This window comes from Helianthus annuus, chromosome 14 (genome assembly GCF_002127325.2).
Source record: "Helianthus annuus cultivar XRQ/B chromosome 14, HanXRQr2.0-SUNRISE, whole genome shotgun sequence".
Lineage (NCBI taxonomy): Eukaryota > Viridiplantae > Streptophyta > Magnoliopsida > Asterales > Asteraceae > Helianthus > Helianthus annuus.
Window position 1 is genome coordinate 148,856,143 of NC_035446.2, and position 15,753 is coordinate 148,871,895.

The 15,753-nt window shown below is 40.1% G+C and overlaps 1 protein-coding gene across 1 annotated transcript; it reads right to left on the reverse strand.

Annotated features, from left to right (window-relative positions):
• Window positions 1–12,109: 12,109 nt before the first annotated feature.
• Window positions 12,110–14,155, reverse strand: LOC110904313 (F-box/kelch-repeat protein At5g60570). Its single transcript, XM_022150160.2, has one exon. The coding sequence runs from the start codon at window positions 13,547–13,549 to the stop codon at window positions 12,380–12,382; it is 1,170 nt and encodes a 389-aa protein (XP_022005852.1). The 5' UTR covers window positions 13,550–14,155; the 3' UTR covers window positions 12,110–12,379.
• Window positions 14,156–15,753: the final 1,598 nt, after the last annotated feature.

The window sequence follows — 15,753 nt, forward strand, 5'->3', positions numbered from 1 at the left end:
CCAGTGATCAATGCGCCGCCGGCTAAGCGTGCGTACACCGGCCCCCACCCACTCTGTGCTACATGTTCTTATCATCACCCGGTGGGTGTGGCCTGCCGTTACTGTGCCCACTGCAACGCTTACGGGCATTTCACTGCGAATTGCCGCTATGGTCCTCGTCAAACGCAAGCTCAAGCCGCTGTTAACCAAGCCCTGCTACCTGCTCCTCAAGCTCCTCAAGCTGCACAGGCCCCGGCAAACAATGTTCGGACCTGCTTTGCATGTGGTGACCCTAACCACTTAGCAAACCGGTGCCCGAACAGAGTGGTGAAACAAGAAGCTCAACAACCCCAGCAACAACAACAACAACAGCCTCAACAACAAGCCGCTCACGCCAGAACTTTCAACATCAACGCACGCCAGGCTCAAGCTGATAACAACGTGGTCAATGGTACGTTCCTTGTGAATGGTATATATGCATCATGTTTGTTTGATACTGGAGCCGATAACTGCTTTGTGTCATTTGAATTTGAGAAGCTTCTTAGACGTAAGCGCTCTTATCTTTCGTCACCCTTCGAAGTAGAAGTCGCTACCGGAAGAACCATTGCTGTCAATTCTGTGCTCCGTGATTGTACTCTCGAGCTCAACAATCATATATTCCCGATTAATCTCATTCCAATGCAGCTCGGAAGTTTCGATGTCATAGTAGGCATGGACTTTCTTCGTGAAAACCATGCTGAAGTTGTGTGTTCCGATAAGATGATTCGTTTTGTGCTAGCTAGTGGTGATATTCTATGTGTTTATGGTGAAACTACTGCAAAAGACCTCAAGCTCATGTCATGTCTTCAAGCTCGCAAATATCTCCGCAAGGAATATCGAGCCTTCTTGGCCAACATTGTTGTAGCAGAGACGGACAAGAAAAGGAAAGTTGAAGTCAAGGATGTTCCCGTTGTCCGAGAATTTCCTCAGGTGTTCCCTGATGATCTTCCTGGATTACCTCCAAGTCGTGATATCGACTTTCGAATCGACCTTATTCCAGGAGCCAACCCAGTGGCCAAAGCTCCGTATCGACTCGCTCCATCTGAGATGCGAGAACTCTCAAACCAACTCCAAGAGTTACTTGAAAAAGGCTTCATTCGCCCGAGCACTTCTCCATGGGGCGCACCAGTCCTTTTCGTCAAAAAGAAGGACGGGTCGTTCCGAATGTGCATCGATTACCGGGAATTGAACAAGCTGACCATCAAGAACCGATACCCCTTACCAAGAATCGATTATCTGTTTGACCAATTACAAGGTGCTCAGTGTTTCTCCAAGATTGATCTACGTTCAGGCTACCATCAGTTGCGGATTCAAGAGGAAGACATACCCAAAACCGCTTTTCGAACCCGATACGGCCACTACGAATTTGTTGTCATGCCTTTTGGTTTGACCAACGCACCCGCGGTCTTTATGGATCTGATGAATCGCGTGTGTAAACCGTTCTTAGACCGTTTCGTCATTGTATTTATCGACGATGTCCTGATCTATTCCAGATCGAGGGCCGAACATGCGCAGCATTTGCGATTGGTTCTCGAGTTGCTTCAGGGAAACCAACTCTACGCCAAATTCTCCAAGTGTGAGTTCTGGATGGAGGAGGTTCAATTTCTGGGTCACATTGTGAATAGTCGGGGTATACACGTTGATCCTGCAAAGATTGAGGCCGTCAAGGGATGGGTTACGCCAAAGAATCCGTCAGAAGTTCGCTCTTTTCTCGGATTAGCCGGTTACTACCGGCGATTCATCGAAGGGTTCTCAAAGATTGCTGTACCGCTTACCTCCCTTACTCATAAAGACAAGCCTTTTGTGTGGGGAACCGCGCAGGAGACTGCTTTCCAAACCCTCAAACACATGCTGTGCCATGCACCAGTTCTTACACTGCCGGACGGAAGCGATGACTTCGTTGTCTATTGTGATGCTTCAAACCTTGGACTTGGCTGTGTTCTCATGCAACGAGACAAGGTTATAGCTTACGCATCTCGACAGCTCAAAATCCACGAGAAGAACTATACAACCCATGACCTTGAGCTAGGCGCAGTTGTCTTTGCCTTAAAGATTTGGCGACACTACCTGTATGGTACAAGGTGTACGATCTTCACCGATCACAAGAGCCTACAACATATCTTTAACCAGAGAGAACTCAATATGCGTCAACGCCGATGGGTAGAACTTCTCAACGATTACGACTGTGAGATCCGTTATCACCCAGGCAAGGCGAATGTAGTTGCAGACGCCCTCAGCAGAAAGAATTACGTGATAGGTGTTCGAAACATCCAGGCTCAGTATAACCTCGAAGCTCTCATCCGCGAAGCACAACACGCTTGCTTTAACGAGCGTACGTTGAAGAAAGAACGAATCTATCACGATGGAACTCAGCTCGCGAGCAAAGCCAACGGGATATTCTATTATCTGGACCGAATCTGGGTTCCGAGGAGGACAGATTTGCGAAAGATCATCATGAACGAAGCCCACAAATCCCGATATTCCATTCATCCCGGTGCGGACAAAATGTACCAGGACCTTCGCTACAAGTACTGGTGGCCTGGGATGAAAAGGGATATTGCTCTATATGTTGGTAACTGTTTAACTTGTGCAAGAGTCAAGGCTGAACACCAAAGACCTTCAGGCTTACTCGAACAACCGCCGATACCCGTATGGAAGTGGGAAAGCATAGCTATGGATTTCATAACTAAGCTTCCGACCACGCCATCAGGTCACGACAGTATTTGGGTTATAGTCGACCGTCTAACCAAATCAGCCCACTTTCTGCCAATACGAGAAGACTATAAGGTGGCCAAGTTAGCCCAAATCTACACCGACGAGATCATTAAGAATCATGGTACGCCTCGAGACATCATTTCTGATCGCGACGCTCGGTTTACATCGAGATTGTGGGAAACTTTTCAAGCAGCTCTTGGTACGACGCTGAATTTGAGTACCGCATTCCACCCGCAAACCGACGGGCAGACTGAAAGAACGATTCGTACTATTGAAGACATGCTCCGTGCGTGTGTTATCGATTTTGGTGGTAGTTGGAGCAAACATCTACCGTTGGTCGAATTTTCGTACAATAATAGCTATCACTCCAGCATCGAAATGGCACCTTTCGAAGCCTTGTATGGTAGGAGATGTCGCTCGCCTATTGTATGGCACGAGGTCGGTCATTCACAATTGACTGGGCCCGAGATTCTGCAAGAAACGACTGACAAGATCCACCAGATAAGGGAAAACTTGGTGAAGGCCCGGGACAGACAAAAGATGTACGCCGATAAACGACGCAAGCCCCGCGAATTTGCAGTTGGCGACTACGTACTCCTAAAGGTATCACCTTGGAAGGGAGTAGTCCGATTCGGCAAAAGAGGGAAACTTGCGCCTCGATTTGTTGGACCTTTTAAGATTCTGGAAAGGATCGGTAAAGTTGCCTACAAACTCGAGTTACCGGAGGAACTCAGCAATGTCCACCCGACTTTCCATATTTCAAACCTTCGAAAATGCGTAGCCGACCACGACGCAATAATACCACTCGACGATCTTCAGGTCAATGAGACGCTACACTTCGTGGAAAAGCCTGTCGAAATCATGGACCGACAGACCAAGCAACTCAGACGCTCTCGCATTCCTATTGTAAAAGTACGATGGGAAGGCAAACGAGGCGCGGAATTCACTTGGGAACTCGAAAGTGACATGAAGGCCAAGTACCCGCAGTTATTCAGATAGATCTGAAGCATCAAATTGGTAAAATCACACGGCGATGTACGGTTCTCGGCCTAATTTCGGGACGAAATTCCCTAAAGGAGGGGAGACTGTAACACCCCGTGTTCTCCCAAAAGTCAAAATCAAGTCAAGAGTTGACTGTTATTGGAATTAAAGATCAATAAAGATTAATTTCATTTTAGTTTCTTTTTGATTTTCATATTATTTGGAGTAAGTGTTGTATAATCAAACTAATCGGCCGATAATCGAACTGTGAATCAACGACCGACTGTGAATGATAGGAAGTAACAATGCAATAAAGCTAGTCAACCAATAATCAAGCTAATCAAATCAATCATCGAACTCAAGTGTGGATAATTTTAATGCTTTTATACGTGTGTGTGTGCCTTACGTGTTACTTGTGCATGCTTACCTTATGTTAAAGTGTGTGGTGAATCGATCAAAATCAATCAAGAATCGAAGGATAATCAAACTCAATCGAAACCGACTTTGAAAATAGGTTGTAAGGATGCTTGTATGTTAGATATAGTAGTTGGGACTGAAAGTAATTTGAATAGAAACTCTATCCTACTCTACTCCTCACTATCGAACTCGAAATATCAAAAATCGTCGCGAAACACTCAAAACCAGGCAAGCCGATCGAACAGGGCAACCTGATCGAACAGGCTAGCCGATCGAACAGGCTGTTCGATCGGGCAGCCGCTCGATCAGGGATGCTGTTCGATCAGCCAACCCTTTCCACTTTTGGAAGCCTATAAATAGGGCTGTCCTTGTCAAGCTTTCCACTTTTGGAAAAGCTCTGACCGACCAGCCTTCTATTCTCGCCATTTCTCAGATTTCTCTCAAACCTGTAAGTATTTCACTCCAATCTTTGTACAATCTTGTTCATTAATCGATTCTCCATCTTTCTATCTTTCAAAACTTGGATTTCAACCGCGAAATCACCAAGATCTAGGTGTTCTTGGATGATGTCATCATGGTGTTCTTTAAGAACACTAAGTTTTGACATCATTCCACCATGAATAGCTTAGATCTAACCGATTTCCACATAAATAACCTAAAATCTACCAAAGATCTTAACATTTCACGGTGGAAAAGGATTGGAAGATGGGTTTTCATCTATCTTTCAACTCTTTTACACTCAAAACGGTGAAAACGAGACTTGAACCGATTTATAAATCAATCTAAACAAACACATGGTTCAAGATTCGGGTTCTACCGAGAGATATACCGATTTCGGGTTAAACGTTAAACTTAGGTTCCAAACCGTCTCTGACCGAGCTTGGGTGATTCCTGCTCGAGTCAGTAGACTAAGTAGGGACTTCAGCTTTGTGGTTCAACTCGTAGTCAAAATATCTCTAAAACATCAACAATTAACGGGAATAACCAAGTGTTAAGTGATAGATTAACCGAATCGAGAAGCTGGCCGAACGGCTAGGCTGTTCGATCGAACAGCCCAACCGAACGACTACGCCAGCCGATCGGCTAGGCTAACCGATCGACTAGCACCTGGACCCACCAACTCACAAAAGTGTAGTATTGACGAGGTACTGTTCGATCGACTACGCCACTCGATTGAACATTACTGCTCGAATCATGAGATACTATACTTCAACACTTAACCTTTTCGAAACATTGGAATGTCACCCGATCGAGCATGCCACCCGATCGAGTGACACTTTGCCAACCCTCAGCTGCTAACCGATCGGTTGGGCTAACCGATCGAACAGCCCGTTCGATCGGCCAACTTGAAAGGTGATGCTGCAAAAACTTCAAAAATACAAACCATCATACACAAACACATCCTTCACATCAAAGGAAGAAACAATCCACTTGAAAGAACCAGCCGATCGAGCCAGCCGGCCGATCGAATGGGACGTTCGAACGGACTTTAACCCAATCGAACAGCCCACTCGATCGAACAGCCGTCCGATCGAATGGTCTATCCGATCCAGTTTCCACTGTTCACTTTTTCCGCATTACTCATTGTATTGTTATCGAACTATTCAGGCTAACCTATTCTCTGTGCTCCTTTCAATCCACAACCAACCACTGTGAGTATACTCGATCCCTTTTTGCTTTCAGCACTTTTGGGTGTTACATACGTAATCTATCAAATTCACAAACAACACAAACTATTTGAACGCTAACCTACTTGCATGTATTACTTGTCTAAATGATTGCTGTTTATTATGTTTACACGTGGAGTGCTATCTGCCTGCTTTAGCAACGTAGTACTATAGTTTGGACTCAGCACCCGTTCACACGGGGGTTGCTAAGGACAATTACTTGCATGGATTACAGTGGTAATCATGTATTGCGAACTGTCTCGGACAGTCAACTCGAAGTCGTTGGTATCGATGGTCCCATGTTGATAATTTACATGCATCGTTTGCCCTTGTGTACGTGCTTGGTTATGCGTAAACTTTTCGAACTTTATATGCTATATCAAACTTGTGTACTCACCTTTACATTATATGTATTGACTTTTATTTTAACGTATGTGACAGGTGTTTAAGCTACTAGCGTGCTAGGGAAGCGAGGCAATAATAAGCTTCTAGGAGCCTGTGACCTTAGGACAGTGTCCACATACCTGCTCCAGGGCCATAATTATCTGTAGATCTTGTACTGGCACCTGTAGTCAGTAAGATCCACAGTTAGCCGTCTAGAAGTCTTAAAACAATATTTAAATTCGGTCTGTAATAATTAAGAATCTGAGTTGTCGGAACAGTTCCCATATTGTTTAGTTGATTTCTATGATAACTTGTTATTATTTGGGACACGGTATGGGACGTGTTATATAACTGAATTGTATGATAGTTGTTGTGGAAACTTCTGAACAATCTGTTTCGCTCAGTGCCGCGCCCCGATGATTCCGCCATCGGTTGGGGTGTGACATTGAGGCTCCACAAGTGCAAACCACCATTGTCGTTCTTCGATCTCCTGTGGGTTAGGGTTTTTTTTTGGGTGTGATCTCTGGTTAGGGTTTTGATAGAGAGGTTGAAGACGATGATGATGTAATTGCCTGCCATAGAGGGGTATTTATATTATGTGGGTTTTTTAATAAATAAATTGCTTTAATGAAAATTAAATGACCAAACTACCCCTGCAGATAAAGACAAAAAAGGGGCCTTAAAATAGTAAAAAAATGAAAGATTTTGAGTTTTGGACTAAAATGGCAACAAAATGCAAACCACAGGGACCCAGATTTAAAAAAGTTTAAGATTTGAACTAAAATGGCAAAACTGCCCAAACCACAGAGACCAAAATGGCAGTTTACTCTATTATCTTATATAGGATAATGGGATGAAGTTTGCCCCGTTGGATAATCTAAGGCCAGGTAAAGTGGGTATTGCAATTCTTTTTAAGTTTTACACATTAACCATAAGACCGTGGGGTATGGTGGGGCGGGGGTTAGGCTTGGGTTGGTGCATTAGTTGACACGTGGTTTTGGTGGCAGACATGAGCTAAACCCACATTCAACAAGGTATGGTGGGAGCGGGGGTTGGGGGCGTGGGTTTGTGGGCTTCGCTGGGCTGACCCGCTGGGCTGACCCTTTTGAATATTATTTAAAACAACAAATTTATTTTTTTAATATTTTTAAATAAAGAAAATTACAAAAAAAAAAAAAATTCATAACTTTTATATTTGTTTTTTATCTCTTCTCTCAACGCCAAGACTAGTTCTAACTCGTCACCCTGTAGGTGATCAATGGGCTGTGATAGAAATTTCAAATCATCCCGTTTTTGTTTCTGGGCATCTTTAGCGGCATCTCTAGCTTCTTTGCTCCTTCGTATTTCGGCCCTTTGTTGTTGGAATACGTTGAATGTATCCAACTTGCATGAAATGTCATCCAACTGCTCGCTGTATATTCCCCTACGCGAGCCCGAACTCCCAGCTGAAGGCGATGCCGTATCAGATCTAGATTTTTGAGCACGCCTTCTTGAGGCATTTCTTCCATACTCAGGCCGGTTTGTAGAAGGAGAATTTGAAGATGTATAGAAGATGTGGTTGAATGTGGTAAAAAATGGAAGAAAAATGTGAGTTTTATAGTGAAAAAATGGAAGAAAAAATTAATTTTTTTTTAATATAGCCGTTGGCCAACAGCTAGCCCAACGGCTCTTTTCTTTTGGCCAAACACAGCCCATCATGTCAGCTCCCTTCCACCGCCCCACGCCCGGCTTGAAACCCAAGCCCCAAGGGCGACGCCCCAACCCAAGCCCACCCGAGGTGATGCCTTGGACGTTTTTCCCCAACCCACACCCCAACCCAAGCCCCATACTCCATGGCCTAAGCCATGCATATTTTTAATCTTGCCTCAAATAAGCTAGTCTAAAAAAAAATTAAAAATATATTCGTTAGTTATACTCATGCCTCAAGTAAGCCACTCTAAAAAAATTTAAAATATATTCGTTAGTTGTACATCACTAAAAACTAAATTCAGTTTACAATTACATAAATTTGTAACCGGCACCGAGATTTGGACCATCTCAAGCCTATCCCCACTTGTACAACTATATCCATTAACAGCAAATGAAGTTCTTAAAAAACATACTATAAATAGGTGAAAGGGGTATTATGATGGACTATAAATACACCGATCAGGCTACGGGATGTGGGTTGGGGCATTATTTGTCATATAGGAACATTAATTAAATGGTACACCGCCCCCTCCTTGATTGATGGTGATTTGCGAGAATTGAACTACGCTTACCACCCCTCTCACTTGATGATTTAGAGACAAAAATATATTTAAAAAATAAAGGGGTCAGGACCACACCCTTAGGGCAGTGATTTTAGATGGCGGATTAGAGATAGATGACATGACACCTATGTAGAGAATTATGGTTGTCATGAGGATCATAACCACACCCTTTAATCTTAGCTAATCAGCTAGCGTCTAAAAATTCTTAGGCTAAAGGGTGTGGGGGTCATGGTTGGAACATGATTTGCCATGTAGGAACATGAATAGAAGAATACACCACCCCATTGCTTGATCCACCATGGTTTCCATGGATTAAACCATGGCAACCATGGTCCTAGTTTCCATTTTTCATGATGTACTTTCCTTTTTCTTTAGACAAAAATTAATTATAAAATAAATAAGGGGATAGTGTTTGGGTCATGACCACACCCTTAGGGTAGTGGTTTTAGATGGTGAATTAGAGGTGAGTGACATGGTGATGATATGGAGGGTCATGATGGTCATATGGGTCATGACCACACCCTATAGCCTTATATAACGAACTTCTTACCTTATTTAATTGTGAGATGACAAGTATAAATCTTAGAACCCATATATTCAAATTTGATCATAATATTATAGTCTAGGAAAACATGTAATCTTTTATTAAAGAAAAATAATAAAATAATAATAATAATAAAGATACTTTCATTATTCATAGGAAATTGACTAGTACGATAACGTATACAACAACGAATAAACATAGAGATAAAATACAGTTTTGTGTAAGTATATGATTCTACCGTTGTTTTTAACGAGAACTTGAATCGTGTCTTCTTGTATGATACTTGATTGCAAGAACGAATAAACTTTTGTACACGTTTGTCTCACAGGATACAACAACTGAGACTATGTGTATTGTTGGAGATGACTCATGCACCTAAGGTGTCACCTACCTGATTAATGGTGTTATAAACCTTTTGGAAAAAAGAAAAGAAGTGTAGTGTAAATTAGAGAATGCTCCTCTCTAAATTCGTCGGTCATACAACGCGTGCCTTAGCACGTTTCAGGAGTTTGATCACTCTTCTTGGGGATATTTTGATCTTCAATCGGCCTATGTAGATTTTGATAGCAACATTGGTCTGAGAACAAATATTGATAGGCTCCTACAAATTTGGTTGTCAACCGTTTAATTTCTTCGTATTCATGGTTAATATCAGTATAATACCGGTTATGCTTTCAATGTTGAGTTCTTCTCCTACACGGACTAAATAGAACACATTGAAATTTAAATTGCTTCGAGTAAAACCTCATTGGTGTGCGACTGGCTATACATTCTTCAAAAAAAAGTGTACACTTTCACTAGGCTTTTCGATTTGGGTTCTTTTTTTTTAAATTCGTTCATACTATTCTTCTTGTGCAACTTTTTATTGATATTGTTAGTATCTCATATAAACATGTCTATTAATGGCCCTTTATGAACTTCTATACTTCCTATACATGTAACCCAGAAAAAGAATTGTAATTTTTTTTGAACGACAAACTTCTTGCATTTTGTGAACCTTGAACTCAAGACCTCATATTTTAATGTTTTAAAAGGCTTTGCCTTGCCACCAGAAATTAATATAGTTGTCACACTTTCACTAATTGACATCGGTTCATAATAGATCCATAAGTAATTTGTATTACTTTAAAATCTACTCCAAAGTTTTGAAGTTACTTTGTATTTCCTAGGTGTGAGTAACTACAAAGAACACCACATAAAAATAATAGGTTTTTTTTTTTCACATCTAAATCGTTTAGTTTAATAAATGTGTAGTAGTGTTTTGGATGAGATATTTAACCCAATTAATTAAATGATAGTTTTTTATTTGACCTGTTTAACACATTTAATTAAGCTAATCAACTCGTCAACCACTTAAAAATCATGTCAACTCACCAAGTCCTTTTAACCCATTTATTACAACACATAAGGGTGTAAAACAAGTCGCATTGCTCACGAGCCTAGTCAAACGCTTAGGTTTGAGATCGTTTACTAAATGAGCTCAAAACAATTCAAGCGTTTAGTAAGTAGATCCATAGTAACTCATGAGTGGATTACACCCATAGACAACCCATTTACCTCATCTACAACTCGATTACAACCTATTAACTTGTTTGACTCAATCAGATCAATGGATTAAACGAGTTATGTTTGGATTACACAAATTTAAGTGTGTTCGGATTAGGGTTGATGTACTTGACGCAAATAAATATATTAGTCGTGCCTCAAGCCCTAGAGCCACACTAGATAGTAGTTCAACATAGATTTTGCGTCTTGAAACCGAGCCTGCAACGGCGTAACTACTAAAAACACAATCCAAAGTTGCTATCAAAAATCCAAAGGTCAAGCCTCAAAATATGGTCTAACCATGAAACAAATTGATCACATCTTTTTAAGTAAGGTTTTATTTCATTTATTACAGCAGAACAAACAGTTTTTCCCATAATGATGAAATGGGTCATTTCACTAATGTTCCAGTACCAAACACTATATAAAGATTTAAATGGGGAACATATTTTGTTGTAAACAATAATACCCAACAAGTAGCACATGATAACCATGTGCCTTACCTAATTTGGACATAATTTGTGCAGTTGGATGGATTATGTCTTCCATTATTAATGCACCACCATATGCCCTAAATGTCCAAATACTGCCTTTGTAATCTACTTTTAACCAAATAATCTTATACAACCAAATTACCAAACTATCAATTTCTGGCACTCATTACTAAAATAACTATAACTGCTAATCGGTTAATCGAAGTCGTACAAAAAGAGGATCCAACACAAAATGGAAACATCTTTTTTCCTCATCCCCCAAACACACAGGCTAATCACTGTTTGACGATAGCGACAAACTACCTATATGCTACATAGCAATAGTGATGAAATAGCTGGCGCTATTTCATGTTTAACGATACACTAGAAGAAAATTTTAGAAATACTTTACACGTATATTTTGTCAAAAGTAGCTAGAATACGCATATAACTATGCTTCTTTTTTCAATTGTGATACAAAAAACCCCAAATACGCTTTTATTTTGGTCGCTGTTTATATTAAAACAAAAAAAAACTAAAAATCCGCTATTTTCACGCTTTTAATTCGCAAAACATCAGATGGCGCCAATGATTGCATCGCTACGCAAAACACCATAGCGGTCGCTATTACCGCTATTAAAAGCTATGTTATGTACATAGTTGTCAATAGCGGCTATAGTGACCGCTATAGCGCGCTATCTAGCGAAGCGGCCCCTTGTCGCTATTTGGGTCATAGCGACCAATAGCGTGAATAGCGACATTTTTTTTTATGTAAATAGCAATTAGATATAGCTATAAAATAGCTGGATTTATAGGTTTTTGTTAAATATACATGTAAAATAGCATATATACAAGGGTATTTTGATGTAATATACATATAAAAATTTTCAAAATTCTTTTTCTAGTGTAATCGCTATTTATAAAATAGTCGTCGCTATTCGCTACGTAGCCTATAGGTGCCTTGTCGCTATTTGTCGCTATTCGCTATCGACGGTTATGTACTCATTAGTAAACTGAACACTAAGAATAATATTTTATGATCTATCCTTAAGATATATGTTCAAGGTTGTTTAAATGACTTAACAAAGGAGATCATGAAACAATGCAAGCAAGTAAAGTCAACATGAACCTCATTATGAACTTTTGCAGTTTATTGGCACAACAAGTAGGCTGCCAAGGAACAAAGAAAGCACACAAAAGATATGAAAAATAAAAAAAAAACAAAAAACAATGAAGAAAAGCCCTTGTGACTAAACAGGCTGCAGATTATGAAAGTACCGAACTTGACTTACAATAACGTTTGAAAAAAAAGTGGCGGCCAATTTGACAAAGTTAACCCTGATAAATATAAGTTTAGACTTAAGATTACCTATGGTTAGGTCTTCAGCAGCCCATCACGGCACAATTGTAAACGAATACTCCAGAATGTTCTTTAACGCCAAGAACCTGCCAGTCCAAAACGCCATCTTTGACCCCTGATTTTGGACTCCAAGAATTAAGAACAATGGTTTCACCTTCTGGACCCCTTTGACCACCAACCACTAGAAGCCGTTCACCGCAAGCTTTAAAAGCCAAACCCCAACCGTTAGATGAATCAGCTCTAACCGGAAGTCTTCCCAAAACACCCCACGAGTTGTTAACTTTGTCATATTTCTTAACCATATTGCTTAAATACTCAACTGCGTATAACTCATCACTAACAACCGCAACAAGAGGCGGCGCTTGTGCAGCCCGGTTTACATTAGGATACATCCCGTCTATCTTTCTCCATTTTCTTGTTTTAAGATCAAACTCCTCACCACACGTTAACGAATCATTGGGATTCGTCATCCCTCCTATCACGTAAAACTTTCCGTCCATAAAAAAACCGGAGCATAATCTCCTCGGTGAATGCATATTCGGCAACATTTCCCATTTACCCGTCGATGAATCATACAACTCCGCAGAACTCAAAATATTCCCATTTTGATCACTTCCTCCTGCGACAATAGCAATCGACCCAAGCGTCCCCGACCCAAACAAACACCGAGGATGATTCATCCCCTCACATTTCACCCAACACCTACGAACCAAACTATACTTCCATATCGCAAACTCAAAAAGCTCCCGCCCGAAAACCAACAACTCACCACCCACAGCCAACGATTCTTTATCCGCATGATTAAAACACTCGTCACAAGGAATTTTCGGCAACCTCATCCAGTTTTTACTAACCGGATCGTACCCCTCCCACCCTCTAGGATCACAAACCATGTACACCCAATGCTCTACTATCCCCAACTGCTTCCTTAACTCATACAAATACCCGTTTTTTATAAGCGAATTAAACCTCATATTAAGCGACGATAACGACGAGTAATCGAATCGGCATACCCAAGCAAGACATATCAAAGCCACATCATCACACATCCCAGGAAGAAGAGAATCATTTGATCTATATCTCATCTGACCATCATCATACTTTCCTTCATTGTTCTTCAATCTTTTTATTCCATTTCCTTCTTCTTCTTCTTCCTCCAACAAATATTCAAAGGAAGAATTATTCTTGTTCATCTTTGAATTAAAGTTTATGACTTTATGTATACCCAAAAAAATTCAACAACAAACAAACAAACAAACCCCCAATTTGAATCTGCTATACCTCTTTAATCTTTATCCCAATAACCCAAATCCAATTTTGACTTTTCAATGCAAGTATCAATTGTTCCTAAATCATGTATGAAACGACGTCGCATCACTTAAATCGATCAAAAGCCATCTAAAACGTTATAATCTTTCAACCAAGATTATGATTCATTATTGAGATCCGAATACAATAACGGCAAGATAAAATCTGGATCTCACCGTAAACCATCGTGAAAGAGTCGCCGGAGATAAGTTAAATTCGGATCTCCGGAGTTATCAACGGCGGCGCCGGCGCCGGAAATAATTGTGAGGTTGCGGACATCGGGAATTTATTGGATTGAAGTGAATTGAATCCTGTTGTATGGATATTAGTGTGTGTGTGTGTGTGTGTGTGTGAGAGAGAGAGATAGAGAGAGAGAGAGAGATGAGATGAGATGAGATAAAAGTGTACGTCTTGTAAACGCGAGAGAAACAGAAACTGGTTGAAAAAGAGAAGATGTTGTTTTGCTCATATTTACGTTAATGCCCCTTAAAGTTGTGGGTTTTTTCTTCTTTTTTTCTTTTCTTTATCATGAAATTGGTATATTTGGGACAATTATTATTGTTATTTGATTGATTAGTTGTGTTTACAAGTATATCAATCAAATCATTTTACTTTAATTTAATTAATATAAAAATGTCAAGTAAATCGGTTGTTAAAGATGGTTTCACATTTTAAAGATTTAGTTTATGGTTTTATTTTGAAGTTTGACAGTTTAATGGTTTTGTTGAACGTTTAAAATTTAAAACCGGTTGTCTTATATATATTTTATGTTTTCATTGTGGTATGTCATTTTTCAAAACAGTGGTTAGGGTTATAAACTTTGTCAAAAAGGACCGAATCAAACCATGAACACACCCATGGTTTAGTGTTGTCGCATATTTGCTTTTTTTGCTTTGGTTTGTTGTAGGATCCACTGCAAAACACGAAAGAAGGATGTTTGGTGTTTTCATGATGGTGTGGATCCCAAATTTCAGAAACAAGAATGTTTAAAACAAGATAAATTACTCTATTATTTCATGTTGGTGTCGATAGGGCTGTTCGTGAGCCGAGCCGAGCCAGGCCAAGCTCGGGCTCGGCTCGATTATAAACCGAGCTGGCTCGGCTCGGCTCGAATTTGAAACCGAGCTGAAAATCTAAGCTCGGACTCGGCTTGGTTTTAAACCGAGCTAGCTCGGCTCGGCTTGGTTTAGCTCGATTTTATAAAAAAAAAAAAAACTAATATATACCTCTTAAAATTTAATAGCCTAAAATATTATTCAATAATTTAAAAGAATATATTCAAAATAAGTTCAACCTAATACAATTCAAACCAAAATCAAGTTTAACAACGCAAAATAAGTTTTAATTTCAATAAAATATAATGTTAGTTCATTAGTATGGTAATCAATCTTCAAATATGCCATAAATATCAAATTACAAACCTATATACATGTAAATAATAATAAGTTTTTTTTTTGTAATATATTATAATGTATATAAAATTAAAACTTATTATAAGTAAAATAATTCGAGCTAAACCGAGCCGAGCTACAAAGCGAGCCGAACCGAGCCAGCTCGACTCGTTACGAGCCGAGCCGAGCTAGGCTCACTTTCTAACCGAGCCGAGCCGGCTCGGCTCACTTTTAAACCGAGCCCAATCGAGCGAGCTTTTTCCGAGCTAAATCCGAGCGAGCTTCGAGCGAGCTCCGAGCCGCGAGCTTTTTGAACAACCCTAGGTGTCGATCACAAATTTCAGAAACAAGAATGTTTGAAACAAGATAAATCACTCTTGTATGTTTGAGGATTAGAAAAGTGAGTAAAACAAATAACATTAACAACAAAACAAGTTACTATTATGACCAACCCAAGATGTTGAGTGTTTGATTCTTGAAGCTGGTGTTACAAAAGTAAAGAGTTTAGTGCTCATGGATTGTTACAACAAGTAGTACGGATTTGTTGATAACGTTATATCATTGATGAAAGGCAGCATGTTACTATTAATGGGCGAATTAGTGTTGAAATGGCAAGAGACAAAGTTGTTACCATCCATAACTTGTTAGCACTATTATTTACTATTAAACACCAACCAGAAACTAATGGCAAGTTGGTA

Bases quoted from the DNA above. Each gene is read 5' to 3' on its own strand.
- LOC110904313 (XM_022150160.2), bottom strand. From the start codon at position 13,549: ATGAACAAGAATAATTCTTCCTTTGAATATTTGTTGGAGGAAGAAGAA.